The sequence below is a fragment of the Beta vulgaris genome, chromosome 5, assembly GCF_026745355.1.
Source record: "Beta vulgaris subsp. vulgaris cultivar EL10 chromosome 5, EL10.2, whole genome shotgun sequence".
In the NCBI taxonomy this organism is placed as follows: Eukaryota; Viridiplantae; Streptophyta; class Magnoliopsida; order Caryophyllales; family Amaranthaceae; genus Beta; species Beta vulgaris.
Window position 1 is genome coordinate 1,857,894 of NC_079206.1, and position 23,181 is coordinate 1,881,074.

At 34.8% G+C, this 23,181-nt stretch overlaps 2 protein-coding genes across 3 annotated transcripts; one reads left to right on the forward strand and one right to left on the reverse strand.

Annotated features, from left to right (window-relative positions):
* Positions 1–298: 298 nt before the first annotated feature.
* Positions 299–12,138, reverse strand: LOC104908195 (cellulose synthase-like protein G3). 2 transcript variants are annotated; one of them, XM_010697283.4, is made up of 6 exons: positions 11,412–12,138; positions 5,450–5,602; positions 4,319–4,444; positions 3,027–3,470; positions 2,034–2,381; positions 299–898 (listed from the first exon to the last, which is right to left on the reverse strand). In XM_010697283.4, the coding sequence occupies exons 1-6, from the start codon at positions 12,015–12,017 to the stop codon at positions 359–361; spliced, it is 2,217 nt and encodes a 738-aa protein (XP_010695585.2). In that variant the 5' UTR covers positions 12,018–12,138; the 3' UTR covers positions 299–358. The 2 variants fall into 2 exon arrangements, with proteins under 2 accessions (XP_010695585.2, XP_048501184.1); XM_048645227.2 differs by lacking the exon at positions 11,412–12,138 and adding an exon at positions 5,777–5,933.
* Positions 12,139–16,505: 4,367 nt separating this feature from the next.
* Positions 16,506–20,697, forward strand: LOC104908194 (pentatricopeptide repeat-containing protein PNM1, mitochondrial). Its single transcript, XM_010697282.4, has 2 exons — positions 16,506–18,260; positions 20,241–20,697. Exon 1 carries the CDS (start codon positions 16,684–16,686, stop codon positions 18,229–18,231), a length of 1,548 nt encoding a protein of 515 aa, XP_010695584.1. The 5' UTR covers positions 16,506–16,683; the 3' UTR covers positions 18,232–18,260; positions 20,241–20,697.
* Positions 20,698–23,181: the final 2,484 nt, after the last annotated feature.

A 23,181-nucleotide genomic window follows, 5' to 3' on the forward strand; every position in this document is an offset into this window, starting at 1 on the left:
AACTACGGGCCGGTTCTCTTCGACATAAAACATGAGCTGAACTGAACTGAAAATAAGCTGGAAAGAACAGGCCATACTAATCGAGAGAGTCTAAATTTATAGACGGTAGTACCTATAATCTATTCTTCTTGAATGTCTCGATTATGGAGTACTAATAAACACTTGACTATAAAACGCATAAATTTATATATATGTATATAACTTTTTCTAGAATTTTGTTTTATTCATAACATCGTTGTATATTTTTCTACGAATGCGCAAGTAAACAAATATTGATAGTTACAATTCACAATGAAAATTGCGAAAAATCAACCAGATTGAACAAAAGTGATCGTAACTTCCAACAATACACCGTAAGCTAATAAGCAAGCAAGCACATAATTGAGGTTAAAAATGCTGCAATTAAGGTGATCTTAGTAGACATCCTTCCATTATCACTTCTAAACACTATAGCTTCATAAACTGGCCAGCAATTAATCACCACAAAACCAGACAACAAAATCTGCAAGATTAGCCCCTCCATATTTCGAATTCCGCTTCGAAACAACCCAATTGATCCCACAACAAAGGAAACAACGTTGATTATTGCAGCCATTGTCATAGGCACAAACATAGGTGATGCGACGCCGAATTCGAAAGTCCCTTGATCGTACCTCTTGCTTAGTTCATCGTCTTGCACTTTGCTCGTGAGATCAAATCCACGCACGGCGATGCCTAAGGAGCTAAGAGTGTAGTCTATGCATCCGAAGAGGAAACTTGAGAGTCCGCAAATCATCCACATTCTTTGAGAATTCCACCACCTTTGAAATGTTCCATTCTCAAGATGAAAGTCTAGGAGATCTTTTCCGTTGGCTCCAACGAAAAGGAATACATATAATAGGGACCGGGGGTCTGATATCTGTACCATATACGACTTTGACCATTAATAAGAAGTATCATATAGAAGTATAAGTATTCGAACAATGAGACCAATATGTATATAAGTTTTGAGATTCTTGTGTGCCTTTTATCACTTATACTCCTTTCAGCTTCTAGTAATTGGTAGATAAGAGAGTACAAATTCTTATATTCGTCAATTGTCATCATCCCATTAGTTGATCAAAGTTTATAGTAAGAGACGATCAAAACGCGGGCCAGGTCGGGACCGTCCATACAAAAATTGCCCATTAGTCAGAGCGGCCCGGACGCCAATCTTTTGTAGCCATATCCCCTTTTTTTGGCCGATATTGGGTCGAGCTAAATTTTGAACTGAAAACTTGTTTTTGGGCTACTTAAAACCCGTTCCAAACCAAAAAAATTCGGACCCAATATATCAACCTAAGCCTGGGCCTTTTTCGGACCAGGCACACTTTGATCAGTTCTAATCCATTGCGTATACATGGTATACCTTAAATCAACACTGTTCTTTTTACCCATTCTTCGTTTTTTACTCATTTAGAACTCTTAATTTTTTTTTAGCTCCCACTAGGGACCCCATGGTAAGATGAAGGGCTCTGTTAGATGGAGACACTTCCATAGTGGGGATGGTAAGGGAAAATCCTCTCCCAAAGTGCCCACAAATGGAGATATGGGTAAGGGAAAATCCTCTCCCAAAGTGCCCACAATGGAGATTGAACCCCTACCTTAAATTGGAAGGTTATCCTTACCATTAGACCAAACTTGAAATGAGAAATGAACAAAATATACTCTTGGATGTTGGGTGTCCCCAAGTGTAAAATATAAAATGCATTAGTCATGGAGCCTAAATATTCTTTTTAAAGGTAAGATGAAATTCTTTGCAAGGAGAAAGGAAAGCAAGAATCTTTTTGTAAGGGATGAGATTCGATCCTAGAATTTTTAAAATCGAAGATTATATCATCATCATTAAGCTATCACCTGCTATTCTCCAGGGAGCCTAAATGAACTTTCAAGTAAATACTATCCCTTGAACACCATGGACAGATTGGACAACAAGATAAATATTATTAAAAAAAAGTTCCATAACACGCCAAAAAACAACGCAAATGAGCTTTGAAATGATTTACATAGTTTACCTGTGGGAAGGTGGAAATTCCATTGAGGAGAGCAAGCTGAGGAATGAAGGCATAAATAGTCAATGCAATGCATAGAATGGGCCAAATTGCGTAGTAGGTATAAGCGAAACTCATGAGTAGGCCCATCTTCTGGAAACCAAATGTTATAGTACTGTATTTTGAGAAGAGCACATCAAGAAGCCCATTAGTCCACCTCTTGCATTGGCTTAGCAGATCAATTAGCGTGACAGGTGAATCCCCTAAGAATGCTGACCTTTTTGGGCTGCAAAATATGGACCTCCATCCCTCACATTGCATCCGATAGCCCGTATAATAATCCTCAACCAATGACCCATACCGAAAGCCCAACTGCACAATCAAAACAACCACTTTGGTTTATGATTCTAAGCAAAATAGTAAAAAAAAAAAAAAATAAGTGTGTCATATATGAGAAGAAGATGAATCATCCCAAATCAGGTAAAAGTCAATTTTGTGAAAGGGTAACACATTTATATTTTCATACTTCCTCCGTTTCATTTTAAATGCAACAAAGTACTTTCTCCGTTCCATAATAAGTGAAACACTTTTAAAAAAAGCTCTCACATAAAAGAGAGAAGTGTCACTTATTATGAAACGGAGGAAGTAATATTTTTTATGCTACAAATAATACCTTTTTATTGCATTTAAAACGAAAAGTAGGAAGAATAAGTTTTTGTGGAGTTGTATTCTCCTCACCTTTAAATAAGTTTTAGATATATCATATATCAAGTTCTACGTAGATTTAAATGAATTTTAACACCTCATAAAATGATTAAATAAACTTTGATAAGTTTTATTAAGTTGAGATAAGTTCAGAATAATCCATGTGAAAAGAATGCACCTTAAAACGAACTAGTTTTTTTCTATTGATGTAGAACTTGTCACGTAGTCGGGTGTGTTTAGTTGAAAAAAAAATTGAAGAATAAAGGAAAGGTTATTTTTGAAACGCATAACATAATGAAGACAACTTTTTACCTTTATGCCCCATCCATTGTGGTTCTCATAGTTACACGCAGCAACACGATGGGCCAAATCAAGAGTCTCTACTGACCCAATGGGCTTCTTTACTACATAATTGGGGCTAAGTTCAGGCATTTCGGGCTGGATAAAAGATGATGGACATCCAAAGAATGCACGACGTTGGAAGAAGCATCCAGTGCCCACATAATTTGGGCCCAAAAGCCCATCCATTCCTAATGGGTTGATTTGGAAAAGACGTTTATGTTCACTAAAATAAATATCGCCTTTGTTGAGCCCACGAAAGATCTGAGGAAATTGAACATATGCTGTTGTGGATCGAATCTCAGGATCAAAAAAGTAACATAAAACCCGTTTAATGGTTTGTGGATCATTTGAATATGTGTCACAATCCAAAGTTAGCACTATTGGTGCATTTGTCATCGTTGCTGATACACGAACCTTTTCATTAACCACAAAACAACAAAGTCAAGATCATGTTAATATAAATTTAAAACCTAACAAGAATATAAATATTTTCTCCGTTTCATTTTAAATGCAACAAAGGGGTATTATTTGTAAGATTCAAAATATTCATTTGTTGCATTTAAAACGAAACGGAGGAAGTATAAGGAATCTTTTTTTTTTTATCGTTGTTGTGGATTAATATAATGTATTTCTATATCACTAATTCCTTTAAATATATATGTCAACATTTTTTAGACACGAAATTGAACTTTTAGTGGGTCATTGGATTAACGTAAAATAAATAATGTATGATATGTTTGCACTAGAAAAAGGAGAGATTTTCATATATGGTAAGCAAAAAAAAATCTGAAATTAGTATTTCAAGTTATATACTCTTTGAAATTTCGCGGAATTTTTTTAGCTCTTTTATGTATTATATTTGGCGTTAAGGAATAAAATGATATAATTTAAATTCTCCGTATAATATCTTAAATAATTACTAGATGAACCAAAAAAAACTTGTGTACAGAAGTGTAAATGAGCACAACTTAACTAATATTATTAGTACAAAAATTATTAAAAGAGCCCGTCTAATTTTAATATAGAAGTAGACCTAGTCATTAAATGAAGCAAATTAGTCATCGAAAAAAATCATCCTAGTCACTATTGGGCTAATTCTTTTTTTAATATTGAGCTTATTATTGCTTAATTTTAATTTAAAATTAGACGGTCTCTTACAAGACAAATTCTTTAATGTTTTTAGGTTACCTCTTATAATGTTTGTAATCTTGAAAAGACAATCGTAGCATCGTAGAATTTTCCATGAGAAAATATATGCTTACCAAAGCATTGAGTGCACCTGCCTTGAAGTGATGGGGATGCATCTTACTTTTCTCTCTAGAGACATAGATCAAGTTAGGCATCAATTTATCACTAACGTCTCTGTCCTTCGTATTAGCTAGTAAAACCTGAAACACCCAAACTTCAATACGATTATACACTAGGATTTATAATGCTCATTAATCATTATATACCAAAAAGAGCATACCATTTATATAAAAGAACACGAATATTTTTCAACTTTTCTACTTAAAAAAAAATACACGACTTGAAATTAAAGAATATGTAAATTTATATTTATAAAAGAACAAAGGTTATAATGAAATTAAAGAATATATAGTAAATGAACATATATATTTAAGGTAAAAGAACATATACCTTTTAAATTTAAATTTGAAAAAGAAATTTTTAGTTGCAAAATTTTAGGGAACAAATAACAATAGTTTTTTAAAATTATAGACTCTAAAAATGATAAAATGACGTAGTTTAAAAAAGGGTGAACCATGCTCTATATGCACTTGGGTGCATGTACTTATTTGTGATATTTGTCAATTTAGGTAGATCACTTGTCAATTAATTAGATAATGTTAACCAAGGATGTCTTGACCTAGTGGTTAAGATTGAGGTGATGTGAACGATAGGTCACAGGTTCGAATCCCCCTCTCTTTATTTGTACTTTGTACTGCCTTTGTGGCTCATATGGATCAAAAAAAAAAAATAGATAATGTTCAGTTGAATGATCTTACATATCGCAATGAAACGATTATCTTAACATGTATTCTACTTGATAAATGTTAAACTCCATACATGTTGTGCACATGTGAGTTGTCTCACATTGGAGAATGAGAAGAAAAAGTATCATAATATAAGTTAGAGGATTTACTCTTACTATCAATTAGTTTTAGTATGGAACTTATTTTGGACTTGTATGCAGACTGAACTCTCATCCTCCTTATTGTGTTGTTCAGGCCCATCTTCACTTTTATCAAATTTATTAAAATGCTATATTGTCAAAATAAATAAATAACTTACCTATCAAAAAATAGATGTTTCACCTTTATAACACTTGATTAATGAATTTATATAAACATAGAAGTATCATATTATTTACATGATTTGAATAGTAAACCAACCTGGATTATTGTAGGATGAACTTGACGAGTAAAGTTGTCAGTCCATTTCGCAAATGCCTCTTGCATTTCTTCGTTATCATCAATATGCTCCTCCTCAATTTTCCCACTTTCTACTGCATTTTCAACTCTACCCTTCATGCTTTCATACATAATCTGCAAGCACACTCAATGACCTAATGTTATTATGTTAATCCAAACGACTAACATCATTATATAATAATATAATACTCCCTCAAAAAGACTTAGCTAATCAATAATCATATTTTGTTCAAATTTGTCAAATGACCAACTCAACCAAAAGTTTAAGCTGATGGTTGAGGCCTATACCTGGCGCTAAATATTCCACTGAAAAGAAGGGGTGAATGAGATACGAACCCGTGACCTTTTTGTCACGTTGACGCTTGATACCATATCAAAGGATCAACTCAACCAAAAGTTTAAGCTGATGGTTGAGGCCCCAGGAATAGATTTATACTCTATCAAAATTTATACAACTTCACTGTACCAACGTAGTAACTTCACAAAGTTAGGAGTAAAGTAAAATCTGTAATGGTTATCGAAATTGTGCAGTACTGTACATAATAGGAGTTTTTTTCTTGGTAAGAAACTAGAAATCTTGATAAATTCGAGAGAATAAAAGAGATTCCAACTTGTCAAGAATGAGAATTAATTCTTTTTAAAAAAAAATCAAAAGAAATGTTCTAACTATTAAGCTATCATCACTTAAGTTATGTTCAGTTCACCTTATTTTTGCTTATTTCAGATCTAATCAGATCAGATCAGAGCAGAAAAAATAAGTTCAGATCACATCATGCTTATATTTAAAAATCATTATTACTATTAAATATCTTTCATTACATATTAGTAAAAATTATAATAATTGAATATTAATAAAGTACTCATTGAGACGAATCAAACAAGACCCCATATGACTACATTTTTTCTTATATATTGAGAAAAATCTAAAAGATAAGATCTTGTAAATCAAATCAAATCTGATCAATTCAGATCAGATCAGTTCAAATCAGATCAGTTTAGACCAGATCAAATCAAATTAAAAAAAATAAGTTCAGATCAAATCAGATAAGTTCATATCAGATCAAAAAATTCCAGATAAACTAAACATAGCCTTACTCTCAATATACGCAATAGTGAATAGGAGTGGAGTCATCTCAAATATCAATTTTGGTTTATACGGAATATTCAGCAGATTAAAAGAATGTTCAACATATTGTTGCTTGATTCCAACTATATAGCTATTAATTAACCCCATCTTGAAGTTGATGTCATTATTGGTTGTTATTGCGGTACTACCGCTTTCATTGCTGAGCCCACGTGAATATGATTGCCAATTTGCAATCTCTTTAGACAATCGCATATCAATAAAGATCTTTGAGCCATGTTCGGGACCAAATTTGATCGGTCTGAAAACTCTTAACCGTGGTGATAAGTAATTAAGATTTGTGTTGGAAATTCGTTTCAATAATTGTTTTTGTACTTTGTGCAAACATGTAGGAATATAGTCGAATTCAACACTTCTTTCGTCTTCTTTTACTAGCTATTTGATAATCGTGATCCATCAAAAAATATCAAATATTACTCTTTATTTTTTCATCAAAAATTATTAAAAAAGACTGTTTAATTTTAATATAAAAGTAGACCTAGTCATTAAATGAATTAAACTAACAATGCATTTTTTGTACAACAAGCCACACGAAACCCAAACCGTGTGGCCACCTCCTTCCCTGCCCACTTGATTTACACACACGGGTCATACACTCATCAGTACACTCATACATGCCTCCCCCCACAACTACCCAAATTACACTCATTTTCTCTCTCCTCTCACCCCAGTTCCTCCTCGATCCTCCTTCCTCCCTCCTCCCTCCTCCCTCCTCAGATCTAGGGGAATACTCATCTTCCGGAAAGTTCACTATCATAAAAAGCAGAAATTAATAAAGGTCCAACTCCACTCCAAAACAATCGAGAAAATATTCTAAGCCAACTTTAGTCATCATCCAATAAGCCAAAATTAACATTACCAATTTTTTGGATTTTCAGTTACACAAATATCATAACAATATGAAGTTTGAGATTGACCCTCTCTAGTGTTTCTTGAGCATTGCTTTTCTTCTTTTTGGAAAATTTTTGCATATCTATGGGCAATTTTGACAATTAAAGGTCAATCGGATCTCCTTCAATTCAATTTCACTTTTACATTTGACTCCTTGATTGAGTACATTTCACATCTGTTGAAGGAAAAATGCTATTGTGGAAACTTGAATTGCGTACGAGATAAATTGATTTTGCTAGCATTCTGGATCCAGTCTGTCATAATTTTGCTTGATTTATGTTTATAGTTCGGTTGGTGTTTAACAATATGTTTGATTTGCAATCATAAAGGGAAAGGAAGGTAGAAAAAGTTGTGGTGGAGGAAGGAAGACAGAGAAGGGCAAAGAATTTAGAGAGAGGGGAGATTCAAAGGAGTGAGAGGAAGTGTTTTAAAAAGTAACCCCTTATTATTACTAAAAGTAACCTCTATTCACTGTAGAAGTAACTCTTATAATTAAAAAGTAACCCTAATTTCAATAAAAGTAAACCCTTATTATTACTAAAAGTAACTTCTATTCAATGTAGAAGTAATCCCTTATAATTAAAAAGTAACCCCTAATTTTAATAAAAGTAACCCCTTATAATTACAAAAGTAACACATATTTTTAGTAGAAGTAACTCCTTAATATTACAAAAAAATAATTTCTAATTATAGTAAAAGTAACCCCTAATTATAGCAAAAGTAACCCCCTTACAGTTACAAAAAGTAACCTATACTTTCAGTAAAAGTAACCCCTGTTTTAATAAAAATAACCCCTATTTACAAAAAAAAGTAACCCCCTTATAGATACAAAAAGTAACCTATACTTTCAGTTTAAGTAACCCCTTAGCATTATAAAAATAATCCCTAATGTCAGTCGAATAACCCCTTAGTATTCGATAAAGTAATCTCTAATTCACTAAAAGTAACACTTTAGCATTGAAAAGCAACGCGTTTTACTTTTTATGAATAAATAAGATTACTTATATATATATATAATGGGGATACTTTTTATGAACTAATTAATGGGTTACTTGTACCTTTCTTATGATTACTTTCTATAAACATTTCAAGCTATTATATAATAACTAGAGTTACTTTTGCGAACATATGAGGTTACTAACAAATAAATAAGGTTACTCAAACATGTAATTAGGGTTACTTTTATTAACTAATGAGGTTACTTTTATATAATAGGGTCATTTGAAAATATATATGAGGGTTACTTGTAGAATAAATGGGTTATTCGTATGATAAAATAAGGGTACAAATAATAATATTATTTATTATGAAGTAATGGGTTTCTCGTATCATAAGATAAGGTTACAAATAATAAGGGTTTCACGTACATTCAGATATGGTAATCCGAAAACGGATTCACGCTTGGGTTTTTTTAAAGGGGACACGAGCATCATTATAAGGCATAGCTTAGACTTATTATTAGCTGGTCACGTCCTTATTTATCAATGTGTTAATGGTAAAATTCAAGAGGAAATAAGAGGAGAGAGAAAATAGGAAAAAAAAATAGGGGAAATAAGATGAGAGAGAAAATGAGGCAAAAAAATAGGAAAAATGAGAGACATTAAAGAGAAAAAATAAGAAAAAAGAAAGTTTAAAAAAAATGAGAGAAAAGAGAAAATAAGAAAAAAAATAGGGGAAATAAGAGGAGAGAGAAAAGAGGCAAAAAATAGAAAAAAATGAGAGAGGAGAAAAAAAAAAGAAGAAAAGAAAAAGAAAGAGTTAAAAAAAAAAGGATAAGAGAAAGAGGGGAGGCGTGAAAAAGGAAAGGAGGAGGGGTGGCCACACCATTAGTTGAAGGTGTGGCCCGCCTCATATAAAAGTTTGTGTTAAACTAATTACCGAAAGAAATTAATTTAGTCATTATTGAGCTAATTCTCTTTTTGATATTGGGCTTAGCATTGCCTAATTTTGATTTAAAAGTAGGCGGTTTATTATAAGACAAACTCTTTTTTCATCTTTCTTTATCTATAAGTTTCGTGTCATTTTCCCGTAAAGTTATGGTTCCTATCACACCTATCATTCTTTTCTAAAAACTTATGTCAATAATAATGTAGCAAGTAATTAAAAACCAAGAAAGTACACTTAAGTTGTTCACATAACGCCTAAATTATTTTTAAGGTGAATAGTAGGATGAGAACTTATAACCGTGAAAGTAAGTTAATTTTAACATCCTTAACTAGATTCATTTATCAATGATGATTTGGAAACAAGATTACAGAATATATAAGTACATAAATGTATTAAAAAAAGTACGTACATTTATTTACCGTAGTTCACAATCTTCACATCCTCTCTAGAGTACTACATAAGTATAACGATCTATTTGTGTTACTAAATACTCCTGTGTTAAATATGATGACTAATTATTAATACTACGCATCGATTAACAATATGCTTACCCTTACTAGATTTATATCAGCATATAAGCGCTGTCATCTGAAATTGTTTTCCTGCCTTCTATTTTATAGGTTACCTTATTGCAATAGTACTAATAAAAGGAAAGGTCAATGGGAGCTGACAAGGTTTTTAAGTACTACATTTACTATAATGGAGTATTCATTCTAATTGAGTGTTGTGAACCAAATAAAGTCTCTGGGGTATAAGGTTTCCTCACTTTGAACCAAATAAAGTCTCTGGGGCATAATGTTTCCTCATAACTAGAGGTGGGCATGAGCCGGGCCGGCACGCGGGCTGCGCGGGCCGGCCTGTTGTCCGCTACGTGGGCCGCGGGCCTATCACGGTCAAGAAATTTCATTTCCGGCCCGCATCGGCACGAGCCCGCGCGGGCCGGCCCGCGGGCCGAACGCTCCTTTTCTTTGTTTTTTACCCTAAAATTGTCAAAAATACAACATAAAACATGGGCTGGCCCGCGGGAAGCACGAGCCCTACCCGTGGGCCTAGGCCGGGCCGAGGAAATTTTTTTTTAAATTTCAAGTCCGTCCCATGCCCACATCTACTCATATCAAAGTACCTTTAGGCTTTACCTATGGACGTCGTGCGAAGTTGAAGGATGAGTAGGAAGTGTTGTAGTTTTCTTTTCTAATTAGGGATATATTGTTAAAAATGATAAAACTAAAGTCATATATTTCATTCGTTTCACAATGAGTGAAACACTTTTCTTATTTGACATATTCATAATAAGTTAAATAAACCAAGTTCTAAATAGTAAAAAAAATTCACTTTTATCATAAATATGCCACTAAAAAGTAAGAGAGGACCACAACTTATTTGTTTAATCACTTTACTTTATTGTGGTTCCAACTTTCTCTCTACATTCCTTGGTATGTGTGTACTTTCTCTATATTTTACTTATTACGAAACGGATGAAGTATAATAGAGATACATCTATACTTAAAAGCTAAGTTGCTCATAAATGGATAAGGATACAGGTTCGAACTAGAGTATGGGGACTAAAAACGGCAAGATTTTGAAATTTTAAGATTGGGTACATATACTTGTATAAGAAAAGTATTGAGTACACGTAATAACACATGACCTAGAAAAAGTACCCGTATTATTCCCTCCGTCTCATAATATACTGCTTGTTTCTTTTTTACACAGTCTCCAAGACGCAACTTTGACCTTTAATATCTTCAATTTCGTATTAATAAAAAAAATATAAAAAGTTGATATTATGAAACTACACATTAAGACGAATCTAACAAGATCCCACATAAATATGTTTTTTTATATATACAAATGAGAATATACGGTTAAAGATTTTAAAGTTTGACCCACCAAAAATGAAGTAGGCACGACACTCTATTATGAGACGGGGGAGTACATTCTAAAAGTCTAGCCGATTTGTGCTAGCTATACGAAGTATTACGGTTAGATAGATTACATTACCTTCATCTTAAGAGCGTCAGGTGAACTACTACCGTAGAAACTGCCATTAAAGTAAGCTTCAGGACATCTTTCCACAACATTATTTTCCCTACAAAAAGGCAACCAATATCGAGCAAACTTAGCAGCTTCCATGAAAGCAAAGAGAGTAGCTTGAGATCCACCATCGTCGGAAACATAAACCGATATCTTCTCCGGCAGGTAATCATATGCCATGACCGACAACGCCGTATTCACCGTCCCAATGGGTGGTTCCTTGTAAGGGTCAGCCGTGCATATAAATATGTCCACCGCCGGAAACTCCTTTGCTTGTTTTACGATCATTGTTTCGAGGTTTTCGATGAACTCATGGCGTCGTATAGGGCGGAAGTGGAAGGCTTGTGTGCAGAGCCATGAGAAGGCGAGGACGAGATCAGAGAGGAGAAGAAGAAGGGTGAAAATGAAGGAAGTTGTGGAAGGAGAGTTGAGGAGTGTATGTATGTGGTGGTAGAGAAGTGATAGTAAGGCAACCGTGTAAACCGCCATGTAAAGGCGGTTGAAGGTGGCTCGATGGAGGAGCTTGTGAGTGTTGAGTGGAGGAGTGGTGGCGTTTTTTGGACCACCTACCATGGTTGTTCACTTGTTTGTTGTGCAACACTAGTAACTTACACAAGGTCGAGATAAGATGATAGTATTATATATATTGGCGTATTGCTAGCTAGTATATTGGCGTATTGCTAGATAGATAGAGTATGGTATAAAATTGGTATGCGTTTTTAAAAGCCAAAGTATGAGGATGAGGACATTTTGTCGTGTATGAAAGAGATTGAGGTGGTGGAGTAGTAACATTGCTTCTTATTTCATATTTCGAGATCTATGGATTAAACTTTATGTGACTCATTTGTGTGCTAGAAGACTAGAGGTGATTAACATTGACTTATTCGAGTCCCATAGTTTCAACTCGGCCTAAAATATGGCAGGTTTTTGGCATAATATTTCATATTCAATTTATCACATTTTATATATAGTTCTTTTTTAAAAGATATTTTTAGATGTCTTTTCACATTGTATTGATTACATAGTTAACTATCGTATTATGTACTTCATATTTGATCCTCGTATTATGTGATTTTCATATTATTGGTTTTGGTCTATTTTATTTAAATATTCTTAATTGCGTTTTCTTTATGAGCTAATTGTATTCGTCATTTTATGTCATAAAAGAAATATTGCAGATTTTATCTCTAATAATCTTTTTACTTTCAAACTATGCAAATCGAGGGCCCAAATTCAATTTTTAATTTCGTTGTATTAAGGCTTCATAATATTTGATTCGTTTGACCTCATAATTAAAGTACACTCCTGTGAAAAATATAGTATGTTTGTATTTTAGATGTAATTTCTAACTTCTTATATCCATAAATAACCCAAGTATCTAAATACATGAGCATGTGATAGTATGGTGCTATTGACATCACTTCTAATCTCAGAAGTTCTAAAAATCAAGTTTCATCCTTTAAAAGAGGGATTCTCATTGTCCTCGTTCCTTACAAAAAAAATTAACTTATTTGTCTAAAAACAAAAAAAAAATTTACCTAAAATACCTTTCGGCTTTTTGTTATGCTCGTAAATCAAACTCCTAAATTCACCATTAAGCTCACATGACCTTATAGGTTTGATTTGTATGCCTTTTTCTTGAGTCCCTAAACCCAATTGTCATATTAATTACAACTTTAATATGATATTAGATCATATAAATGATCCTAGCGTCTGCTTAATTGTAAGTTTCAAAAAGGGGTAGTATGTTATAATGAATGAGAGGAATGATAAACCTAATTTTATGTGGCAACATATAAGTTGCCCAGGTGTCACAGTATTGTTTGTCTAAACAATTTACTTTTTTACAGTTTTTAAACTGTTATATCTCAAAAAATATATATTATAAAAAAATAAAAAATATACCAATATTCATATATTTTTATTCTCTACAAATAGACATCCATCTTGATATAATTTCATCATATCTTTATTTTACTCTTCTCTCTCTCTTATTTAGATATTGACAGTTTTACCCCTGCTAGATGTTTGCAAACATCTAGCAAAGAGAGGTTTATCATTCCTCAACGAGGAATGCACATTAAAAAGGAATCAAAGATATGTCTGAAGGACAAACCGTAAAGTTTGATGGCCTGACATTAGGTCATTTGATCACATCATATTGGTAGTCCAATCCCAGTATCAACATTACGTAGTTAACCTTTTCATTTTTCTCTAATTTTAAGAATACTCGAATGTGAATGGGAGTATTGGGCCTCTTGGTGTACATTATACATGTGATAATTGACAATAAATGAAGTAATAAAGTATTTTTATTTGTTAAGTAGTCATTTTTCCTCTTCTTTTTACATGTGAAATAGTTAGTCCATCAACTCGTTATGAAATTATTTTTTTCTTAATATCGGTGGACATGCATAATCCATCTCTTTGTTGTCATCTATGTTTCATAATACATTCATTATTGGTTAACTCACTATGACACTATGGGTGTGATTCGCAATATCTTGCACTCTGATCAATGTCCGTATAAACTTAGCCCAGTATCATTTATGGTTTATTTAAAAGATTGCTCTATTTGTTTTTGTCCATTCGAATTTCAACCTATATTCTCTTATACTTTTACCTTACATACCAAAAGAGCAAAACTACATAGTATCATTCAATTCAATTTTCAAAGAAGTGAAAGGGAAAAAAAAAATAGAGAGAAACAAAAATAAATACTTCATCCGTTTCAATTTAGTTGTTACACTTTTAAAATCACAGACTCCTATACAATTTTTGGAGAGGAGAGAGATAGAAAAAGAAAACAAAAGGGTCCCATGTGAAAAAAAAGAGATAGAGAAAAATTATTACTCAAAATGAAAGTATAACATCTAATTTGAAACTTCTTAAAATAAAAAGTGTAACATCTAATTTCAAACGGAGGAAGTATAGTACATGTTAGTGGGCCAAAAAATATCAGCTTGTTCCCTACGAATCTTGTTGATCGAGATCTACAACATAACAACAACAATCGGAAGTCCACAAGGTGAAAATATTTTATCAATTTGTGCGCATGCTTTCTTGTGCGTGTTTTAAGCAAAACAAAAAAAAAACACTTAAAATATGAAAGTGAGACCCTTTAAGTGATGATTAGTAATTTAGTTCAGTATTAAGACACTGATCAGTGATCAGAGAGATGATTAGGACCATATATGAGTCTATGACTAGTAATGAGGATAACCATTGATCATTTCGAGGAGAGAGTAGACTTTTCTGCACAATGCAACCAACTAATCTTTCTTCTCAATCTAAAAGTTTCGAGTGTAAACAATTGAGCATTTTAGGTTGATTATTTTATCTTTAGCGAGCTCATGAAAAAAGCAGTTAGAAATGTGATACTCCCTCTATTTATTTATTTTATCTTTCTCACCACTATTTATACTTAGAGAGAATCTTCTCAATGTTTTTCAATTTATAAGAAAAAATATAGTCATGTGAGGTCTTGTTTGATTCGTCTCAATATATGCATTATTAATATTCAATCGTTATAATTTTTACTAATATATGATAGAAGATATTTAAGTTCAAAGAGGTGCATTGGAGACGCGCATAGGAAAGTGACAATGATAAAAAACAGAAAGAGTATTATAATAATTTTGGTAGGTCAATAAATCAAGTTTAATTTATTATCTGAAAATAAAGTAACACAATTAATTAATTAACGAGTTCGTTTGAAAAGACGATCTCATGTTAGTGTTAACATACACACAATGGAGTTAGTTAATCGCTTGGACCTATTAGTTATGTTGGCCTTAATAAATTGCTTCCTAGTGGATTAGTTCAACGTGAAGTATATTAAGTTAAGTGTTGAAATATATTAGTTATATGATAGAGAACATATTATAATGCATTTTTACTGGCCATAAATTTAGTATCACACATAAATTATTCTCTCTTTCTTCTCTAATCCATCGAAAAGCCCTAAACTTGCAATGTTTTCTTCCTCCATTCTCTACCTACAACATGAATTCGTTGTTTAATTTGAATTTAAGTAAAATATTTGGGAACAAGTTTGCAATGGCAATGTCCACAAACATTTGTTTTGTTGTTGTTTCACCCGACAATATGTCTATCATGTTTAACTGAAAGAAGAGTTTGACAAAGATTCAAAAGGGTAATATATACTACCCATGATTCAACTATAACTTGCACTTGCAAAATTTTTGAAAAAACAAGCCATCAGTCTACTGAGGTTTGTTTGGCTCGCTCTAATGAGGTTGAAAAATTGTTATTGGACATAGAAGACAATGATATTGAACAATGAGACTTGTTATGGTTTTCCAACTTGGATAGTGTTAGAAGATAGAATTAGATTAGGAAACTAGTTATTTTCCTAAGTTCATTGATATTAGGAATTTGTCCTTTATATTGCAATTAATGTTTTTCATAGTTAATGAAATCACAACACAATATTACTTGAAATATGACATGGTACCAAGAGCCACAAAAAAAATCTATTTGTTTCTATTGAATAGCCCGAAAGAAAAAACACAAACCCTCATCACATAATCGAACCGCAAAACTCCAACGCCGACTCGCATTGACTGCAACCCTAGCTGATGAACTTCGGCCATCTTCATCATGACCGACGGTGGATCGAATATCCCTAAGTTAGAAAATTTGGCTTTGCTTTACCTTGTTGGCTCAAACGACAACTATGGTAATGTTATTACCCCATACAACTTAAAGGCGACAACTTTGATGAATGATCACGTGCAATTCACACTTGTTTGAATGCAACAGGCAAATTAGGCTTCATTAATGGTACTTCCACCAAGCCTACAAACCTGGAAAAATTGGCCGGTTGGAGTACAATTCACTCCATGCTTGTATCGTGATTCCTAAACACGATCTCCCCGAACCTCCAATCTACTCTTACCTTCTTTGATGATGCTCATGCCCTATAGACAATTCTAAAGGATCGATTTTGTGTATCTAATGGCACTAAGAACTAAAAGTGTGTCAATTTAGGGAGGACACAATTTAATCCCATCCAACGGACAAGCACCACTCTTTTGCATCACCTCACGTATGTTACTAAGAAACCTCCCACACTTAATCACAAGTTCACAACTATCTTCCTCCTTCCTCCAAACCTTAGGTTTTCTAAACCTGCGTTTAAGTTTTCAGCTTTCACACACACACACAATCTCTCTCCTAAACATCCACCACCACCACCACCACCACAACAACAACAATGCGAATCTCACCGCATCTCCGTCGTCTCCTCCTCCTCCGCCACCTCTCATCACCACCACACCACCTTCCATCTCCATCTCTCACCTCTCTAAAACCCCATTTCTCAACCCTCACTAAACCCTACAACCTCCCCATTTTTCTCTCTCCTCTTCTCCGATCTTTCTCCTCCAACCCTTCTAATCCCACTCAAGACAATTACCAAACTGCCCTTTCTCTCTCCTCTGAACTCCTAACTCTCTCTGAAACCCCCGACTCTCTCTCCCTCTCACAACGCCTTGACCTTTCTTTCTCTCACATCACTCTCTCTCCTAATCTTATTCTTCAAACCCTCAATAATTCACCTCATGCTGCTCGTTCTGCTTTTGATTTCTTCAAATGGGTTTCCTCTAAATCCCCTCAATTTCAGCTCACTGATGAGGTACTGTCTTTTTTCGTTGATTATTTTGGTCGTAGGAAGGATTTTAAGATAATTCATGATGTACTTGTTGGAGGTAATGGTGTAATTGGTTTCAAAACGTTTGCTTCGTCGATCGACCGTCTCGTTCGAGCCGGTCGAGCGACGCAAGCTGTGTCATTTTTCGATAGGATGGAGAAAGATTACGGCATTGTTAGGGATAGAGAAAAGTTTAATTATATTGTTAGTAAGCTTTGTGAACATGGATATGCTAATTATGCTGAGAAGTTAGTTAAGAATGTTGCTAATGAGTTTTTCCCTGATGAGTATGTTTGTGATGTGTTGATTAGAGGGTGGTGTGTTGATGGAAAGCTTGAGGAGGCTAGGAGATTAGCTAGGGAGATGTATAGAGGTGGGTTTGAGCTGGGTACCGTCGCGTTTAATTCGATTCTTGATTGTATTTGTAAGCTTTGTAGGAAGAAGGATCCTTCTAGGCTTCAGGCTGAGGCTCAGACTGTTTTGGTGGATATGGATGCGGCTGGTGTGCCGCGGAATACTGAGACATTTAATGTGTTGTTATCGAATTTGTGTAAGATTCGTAAGACGGAGGATGCTGTGAAGTTGTTTTCTAGGATGGGTGAGTGGGGGTGTCATCCTGATGCTACCACTTTTCTTGTACTCATTAGGAGTTTGTATCAGGCGGGGAGGGTTGGGGAGGGAGATGAGATGATTGATAGGATGAGATCGGCGGGGTATGGGGATGCTCTTGATAAGAAGGCTTATTATGGGTTTTTGAAGATTCTTTGTGGAATTGAGAGAATTGAGCATGCTTCGAGTGTGTTTGCTAAGATGAAAGCGGATGGCTGTAAACCGGGGGTTAAGACTTATGACCTATTGATTGGAAAGTGGTATGCTCATGGCCGTGTTGAGAAAGCAAAAGCTCTTTCTAGTGAAGCTGTCCGTAATAATGTCCCAATAGAAGCTAAGGAGTACAAGTTGGATACTAGATTCATGAAGAAGCCCAAGGTTGTGAAGAAAGGGAAAAAGAGGCTCACATTGCCTGAGAAGACGGTGCTGAAGAGGAAGACTCTCAGGAAGCATAATTTGAGTTTCGTTAAAAAGCCAAGAAAAACAATGCAGCGGATGTATTAATCTCGATTTCAATGGCTGGAATTTACCTGGTATATCTCATTCCCTAGTGTATTCACTTCCTTGTGATTGTCATTGAAATTTTGTGTAAAGAAAACTTGAGTCATCTATACGAAGTATATCTGTATGGTGCTCTAGACTCTCTGTGTGTGTGTGTGTGTGTGTGTGTGTGTGTGTGTGTGTGTGTGTGGAGCACTATTTAGTTTTTTGGGTGCTTATTACTAAGATTTCTGCTGTTAGTTAATAGGACTACTGCCTATATAAACAAAGTTGAATAGTAGCTAAAATTCAACTGAGTGGGGATAATTTGTTATAGCTTCATTATCTGTATAACAAGTGGGGAAAACTAGAGTTATTCAGTTTCCAATATTGATTTCATGTCCTACAAAATTTTGTAGAGGTCTTAGATATTCCTCCTTAGTTTTGTTGCTTACTTGTTTCTGGTTCTGTTGCTAATTATATCCTAATGTATTTTTCTTAGATTTCTGTTTGAACCCGTAGATCATATCAGTGATCTCTCTGCTGCAGTTTTGAACCTTTAGCATGTTTCCTTTTTTATGTTTAATTTCCATGGTGCATTGAAGGTTTGCTTTGTAATGGAATCCCTGAAAATGTTCATACTGGCTGAACTCAGATTGAGTCATAATCAACTGTACGAAACTAGTGAAAACAAACTAGATTGATTAGCTTGAAAGAATACATGTACTCAATTGCGTAAAACAGGAATCCCCTTCTAATTGTGCAACTAAATATTTTTTTATTCAAAGGAAATTAAATTTATGCTTCATGTATCAGAGTTTTATCAGTTTGTTATATTTCTCTTTTATGTTGCCTATACCTAAGACCCATCAAAACTGTTTGATTTTTATGATTTTTTCATTTACCTTTCACAGAATTACAGGCTTAGATGTTCATTACAAAATTCTGTTTTAAACAAATTTGCAACCAGTTACTATGTATCTTAGTCTAGGGTGCACTGCCTTATATTTAGTCTTTAGGAAATCAATTAAACATGGCTCCATTTGGTTGGATGAAAATAATTTTCCTTGAAAAGATATTTCCAAATAATTGTAGCTTAGTTTTATATTGTTTGGTTCTTTGCATTAAAAGTTAGGGAGAAAAGAAATCATGGAATTGAATGAGGGAGGATGAATGGGAGGAAGGTGAAGAATCGGGAGGAGAATATGTTTTCCTTTCCTTTGAGAAGAAAAATGTTTTCTATCATTGTGAAAACTATTTTCCACCTTTTAAAAACCAAAGAAAAGAAAATTGGAAAACTTCTTTTCTAAGAAAAAGTTTTACACCCAACCAAACAGGCCCGAAATTGGTGGGAGTAGAACTGATAACAGAAGGATCTGCCATGTATGAAGAGAAAAGTCTAGGCTAATTTGCTAAATTATCATATAGGCTGCAGTGATGCTGCCTTTTACTATGATTCCAGATTACTCTGTTCAGGGGTGGTGGTATTTTTGGGGAGTGCAATTTTTGCATACCTCTGCAGTTTAAAATGCTGGACGTGACGGTATGCCACACAAGGTTCTGTTTTCCTGACCTTTAATTTCACTTGCTTATGGAATATAAGTTTAAATAGGTTCAGATTTAGTTCAGGTAAGTGTGAAGAAGGGTTGACATGGGTCAATAAGTTCGGATTTAGTTCAGGTAAGTGTGAAGAAGCGATGACATGGGTCAATTAAGTTCAGAATTAGGGCTGATAAGGGCCAATAAATTAAGGGCTAATAAGTTCGATTAAGTCCAAATTGATTCAGGTAAGTTGTATTAACTTATATAAGGGCAGATGAGTGGAATTTGGATGAAAATAACAGTATAACACACCCATCTCAAACGCGTTTTCTTCTTTCTGTTGCATATTATGTGCACATTATTTTGATGCCTAATCTCCAATGAGTAAGTTTAGCTTAATCTGATGTCAAAAAAAAAAAGTTTAGCTTAATCTGTTAGTGTGCGATTTTCCTGTTTTGCTAAATACTAACTTCCTTTGGTATGTCATGCAGGTACTACACCTCATTGGCTATTGCCTCTCGACTCGTCCTACCAATAGCAAACAAGATGCTGTAAATGTACTATGGACATGCCACAGGGAGGTGATAACTGATCCGTGGTCGAGCATCATCAACACTCATGTCAGATGGTATCCAGCCCAATGGTACACAAGGATTATCACAACATATATGTTTTCTTAGAGCGTTTTCGTTTTAGACAATCACGGTAGGACCGTAGGTTATAACTGTGACTCTGTGAGGGCCCTTTATCGTAAGGTACAAATCTTACTGGATTATCTGCAATGTCTCACATTCTTATATTTCCTAAATTATGGTGAGGCTTTCATGATATAGAATGGTTTTCGGTGGAATTTTTCTTCCATAATAAGACAGCCTGTTGTTCATTTTGATTATTCTGTCATGAAAGAGGACAAAAACTTTAATACAATAATCTTTTTGGTTTGCTAAATCTGAAAGGGAGATTGTATTTTTTTTTTTTTTTTTTTTTTTGATTAGGAAATTAAGTCAGTCCAAGAGCTAACCCCTACCAAGGCTACTAGCCTTGTAGGAACTACCAGCACATTGGCTGGTAAAGCATGCAAAGCATGCTAAGAAAATAGCCCAACATAATGCTGGGGGTAAGGATCGAACCCCTGACCTCAAGGATCAGAGGGGAGTGCTCAACCACATGAGCTAGCTCCTCATCCTTAAAGGGAGATTGTATATGGCAACCTTATAATGGACATTGCTATATCTACCCACCGGGTAGACTATCCGCTACTAATAGATAATTAAAATATTAGTATTTAAGTCTAGTTGGATTCCACTATCATAATTACCACAAACTTATATTATGAGGTGGGTAGTCTACCTGGTGGGTTAACCAAGTTTTTTCCCCTTATAACATATACTACCTCCATCCCAAAATATAGTTCTCGTTTCCTTTTTTTTTTCATGGTAATTTATGCAAGTAGAATATAAGAGGGATATTAAAGATTTTTCGTTTATTTAAATAAATGTGGTATGGAAAAAGATTATTTTAAGAGAGAGAATGGAGAATAATTGGTGAAAGAGCATTAATTGTAACATTTTGGTTGAATAAACAAAGGAAAAAACAAATTTAAGAAGCAAATAAATGATGGGACACGGTTTTTCTAGAGAAATTACGGAAAATTGTGGAACTAAATATGGAAATGGGAACTATATTTTGGGACACCCAAAATGGAAATGAGAACTATATTCTGGGACGGATGGAGTAATTTTTTTCTCAAGTAAACCTCACTTGTTGGGAAGTCTCTAAGATAGCCTAAACCCATAAAATAAATTTTGAGAATTATCTGTAGTAACTGTTGGGCCCGGAAAATTTCATATTAGCAAAGAAGGAATTAAATATCAGTTAGCAAGAATCATGGGATTGGCATTGACTTTGGGTATAACTGTTGGAGGAAAATAAGGAGGAAGTTAGAGATAATCAAGGCACTACCTATCTTCAAGGGAGTTTGGAAGCATCTTTGAAGGATATCCCACCTATATATATAATGTAGTTCAATGTAACCCTAGTTTCTCTTCTACTACTTCTCTCTCCACGCACACATTCATATTCTTTATTCTCTACTCTAATATTTTCCATAGTGGCACAAGAAAGCTTGATATTGTATTCTACCCTTGTATTGACGCCGTCGGCATATTAGTGGATTGGTGATCAAGAGCATCACCCGCGGTTTTTCCCAACATTTGGGTTTTCCGCGTCAACAATTCATTTGTCTTTTTATTATTTTATTTCCTTTACATATTTAATTTATCCGTTAATGTTGATTACCATAGTGTAAAGATCTCGTTGTTGGTTCCCTTTTCCTTTTGCGTACTTGGTACAAAATTGGCATAAACAATTTGGCGCCCACCGTGGGGCCACAGCGAGATCTCTATACATCCTTTGGCAATCACGTTTTTTCGTTTCATCTTATCTACGTAAGTTTTCCGTACTTTTCCATCCTTTCGTGTTTTCAATGGCAGGACAATAGGTCACCACCAAGAGGTCATTGATGAGCTCAACCGCGTCAAGGCGGAGATGGCGATATTGAAAGAAAGTTATGTCGCGTCCTGTATGGAGAATCAAAGCCTGAAATCTGCTCAAAAGTCCAAAGGCTCTAAGCGCCGCAACATAGACGACGCCGTCATCGAGCATGACGCCGTCATCGGGCATGACGCCGTCATCGGGCGTGACGCCGACATCGAGCAGCGTCTTCAGCGACTAGAAGACATGATCGCCAAAATCCCCAGCGTCCCTCGTCCTATGGAGAAAGCGACGCCAGGCAGCTATGCGGACTCACCTTTTGCTGATTTTATTGCCATGGTCGAGGTTCCAAAGCGGTTCTCCGTCTCAACCATGAAGATGTACGACGGCACTACAGATCCAAATGACCACGTCGCCCAATACAAACAACGGATGATGACCATCTCAATTCCTCGTAGCATGCGCGAGGCATGCATGTGTAAAGGATTCGGATCGACGTTGACTGGACCAGCCCTGCAGTGGTTCATCCACCTTGGCAACGGCGCTATCTCTTCCTTTGCTCAATTGGTTAATATTTTTAATTTACAGTTTGCTAGTAGTCGTAAGATGGAAAAACAGGCTAGTGACTTACATAGAATCGTGCAAAAATCTGATGAATCCTTGAAAGAGTTTGTTCACAGGTTTAACAGGAAAAAGGTGTCAATTCCAAATTGCGACGTTAAGACGGCGATTGAAACTTTCCGACGGGGACTGGATGAAGACTCAGATTTGTACAAAGAGCTTACTAAGTATCCATGTCCAACGTTCGAGGATGCTCAAGCCAAAGCCTCGGCCCAGATACGATTGGAGGAAGACATGCAGTCAAGAAAGGAATTCTATGACGTCGACAGCAGGAAGTCGACGCCAAACGAAGAAAGTTTGTGGCGTCCAAAGCTTTAT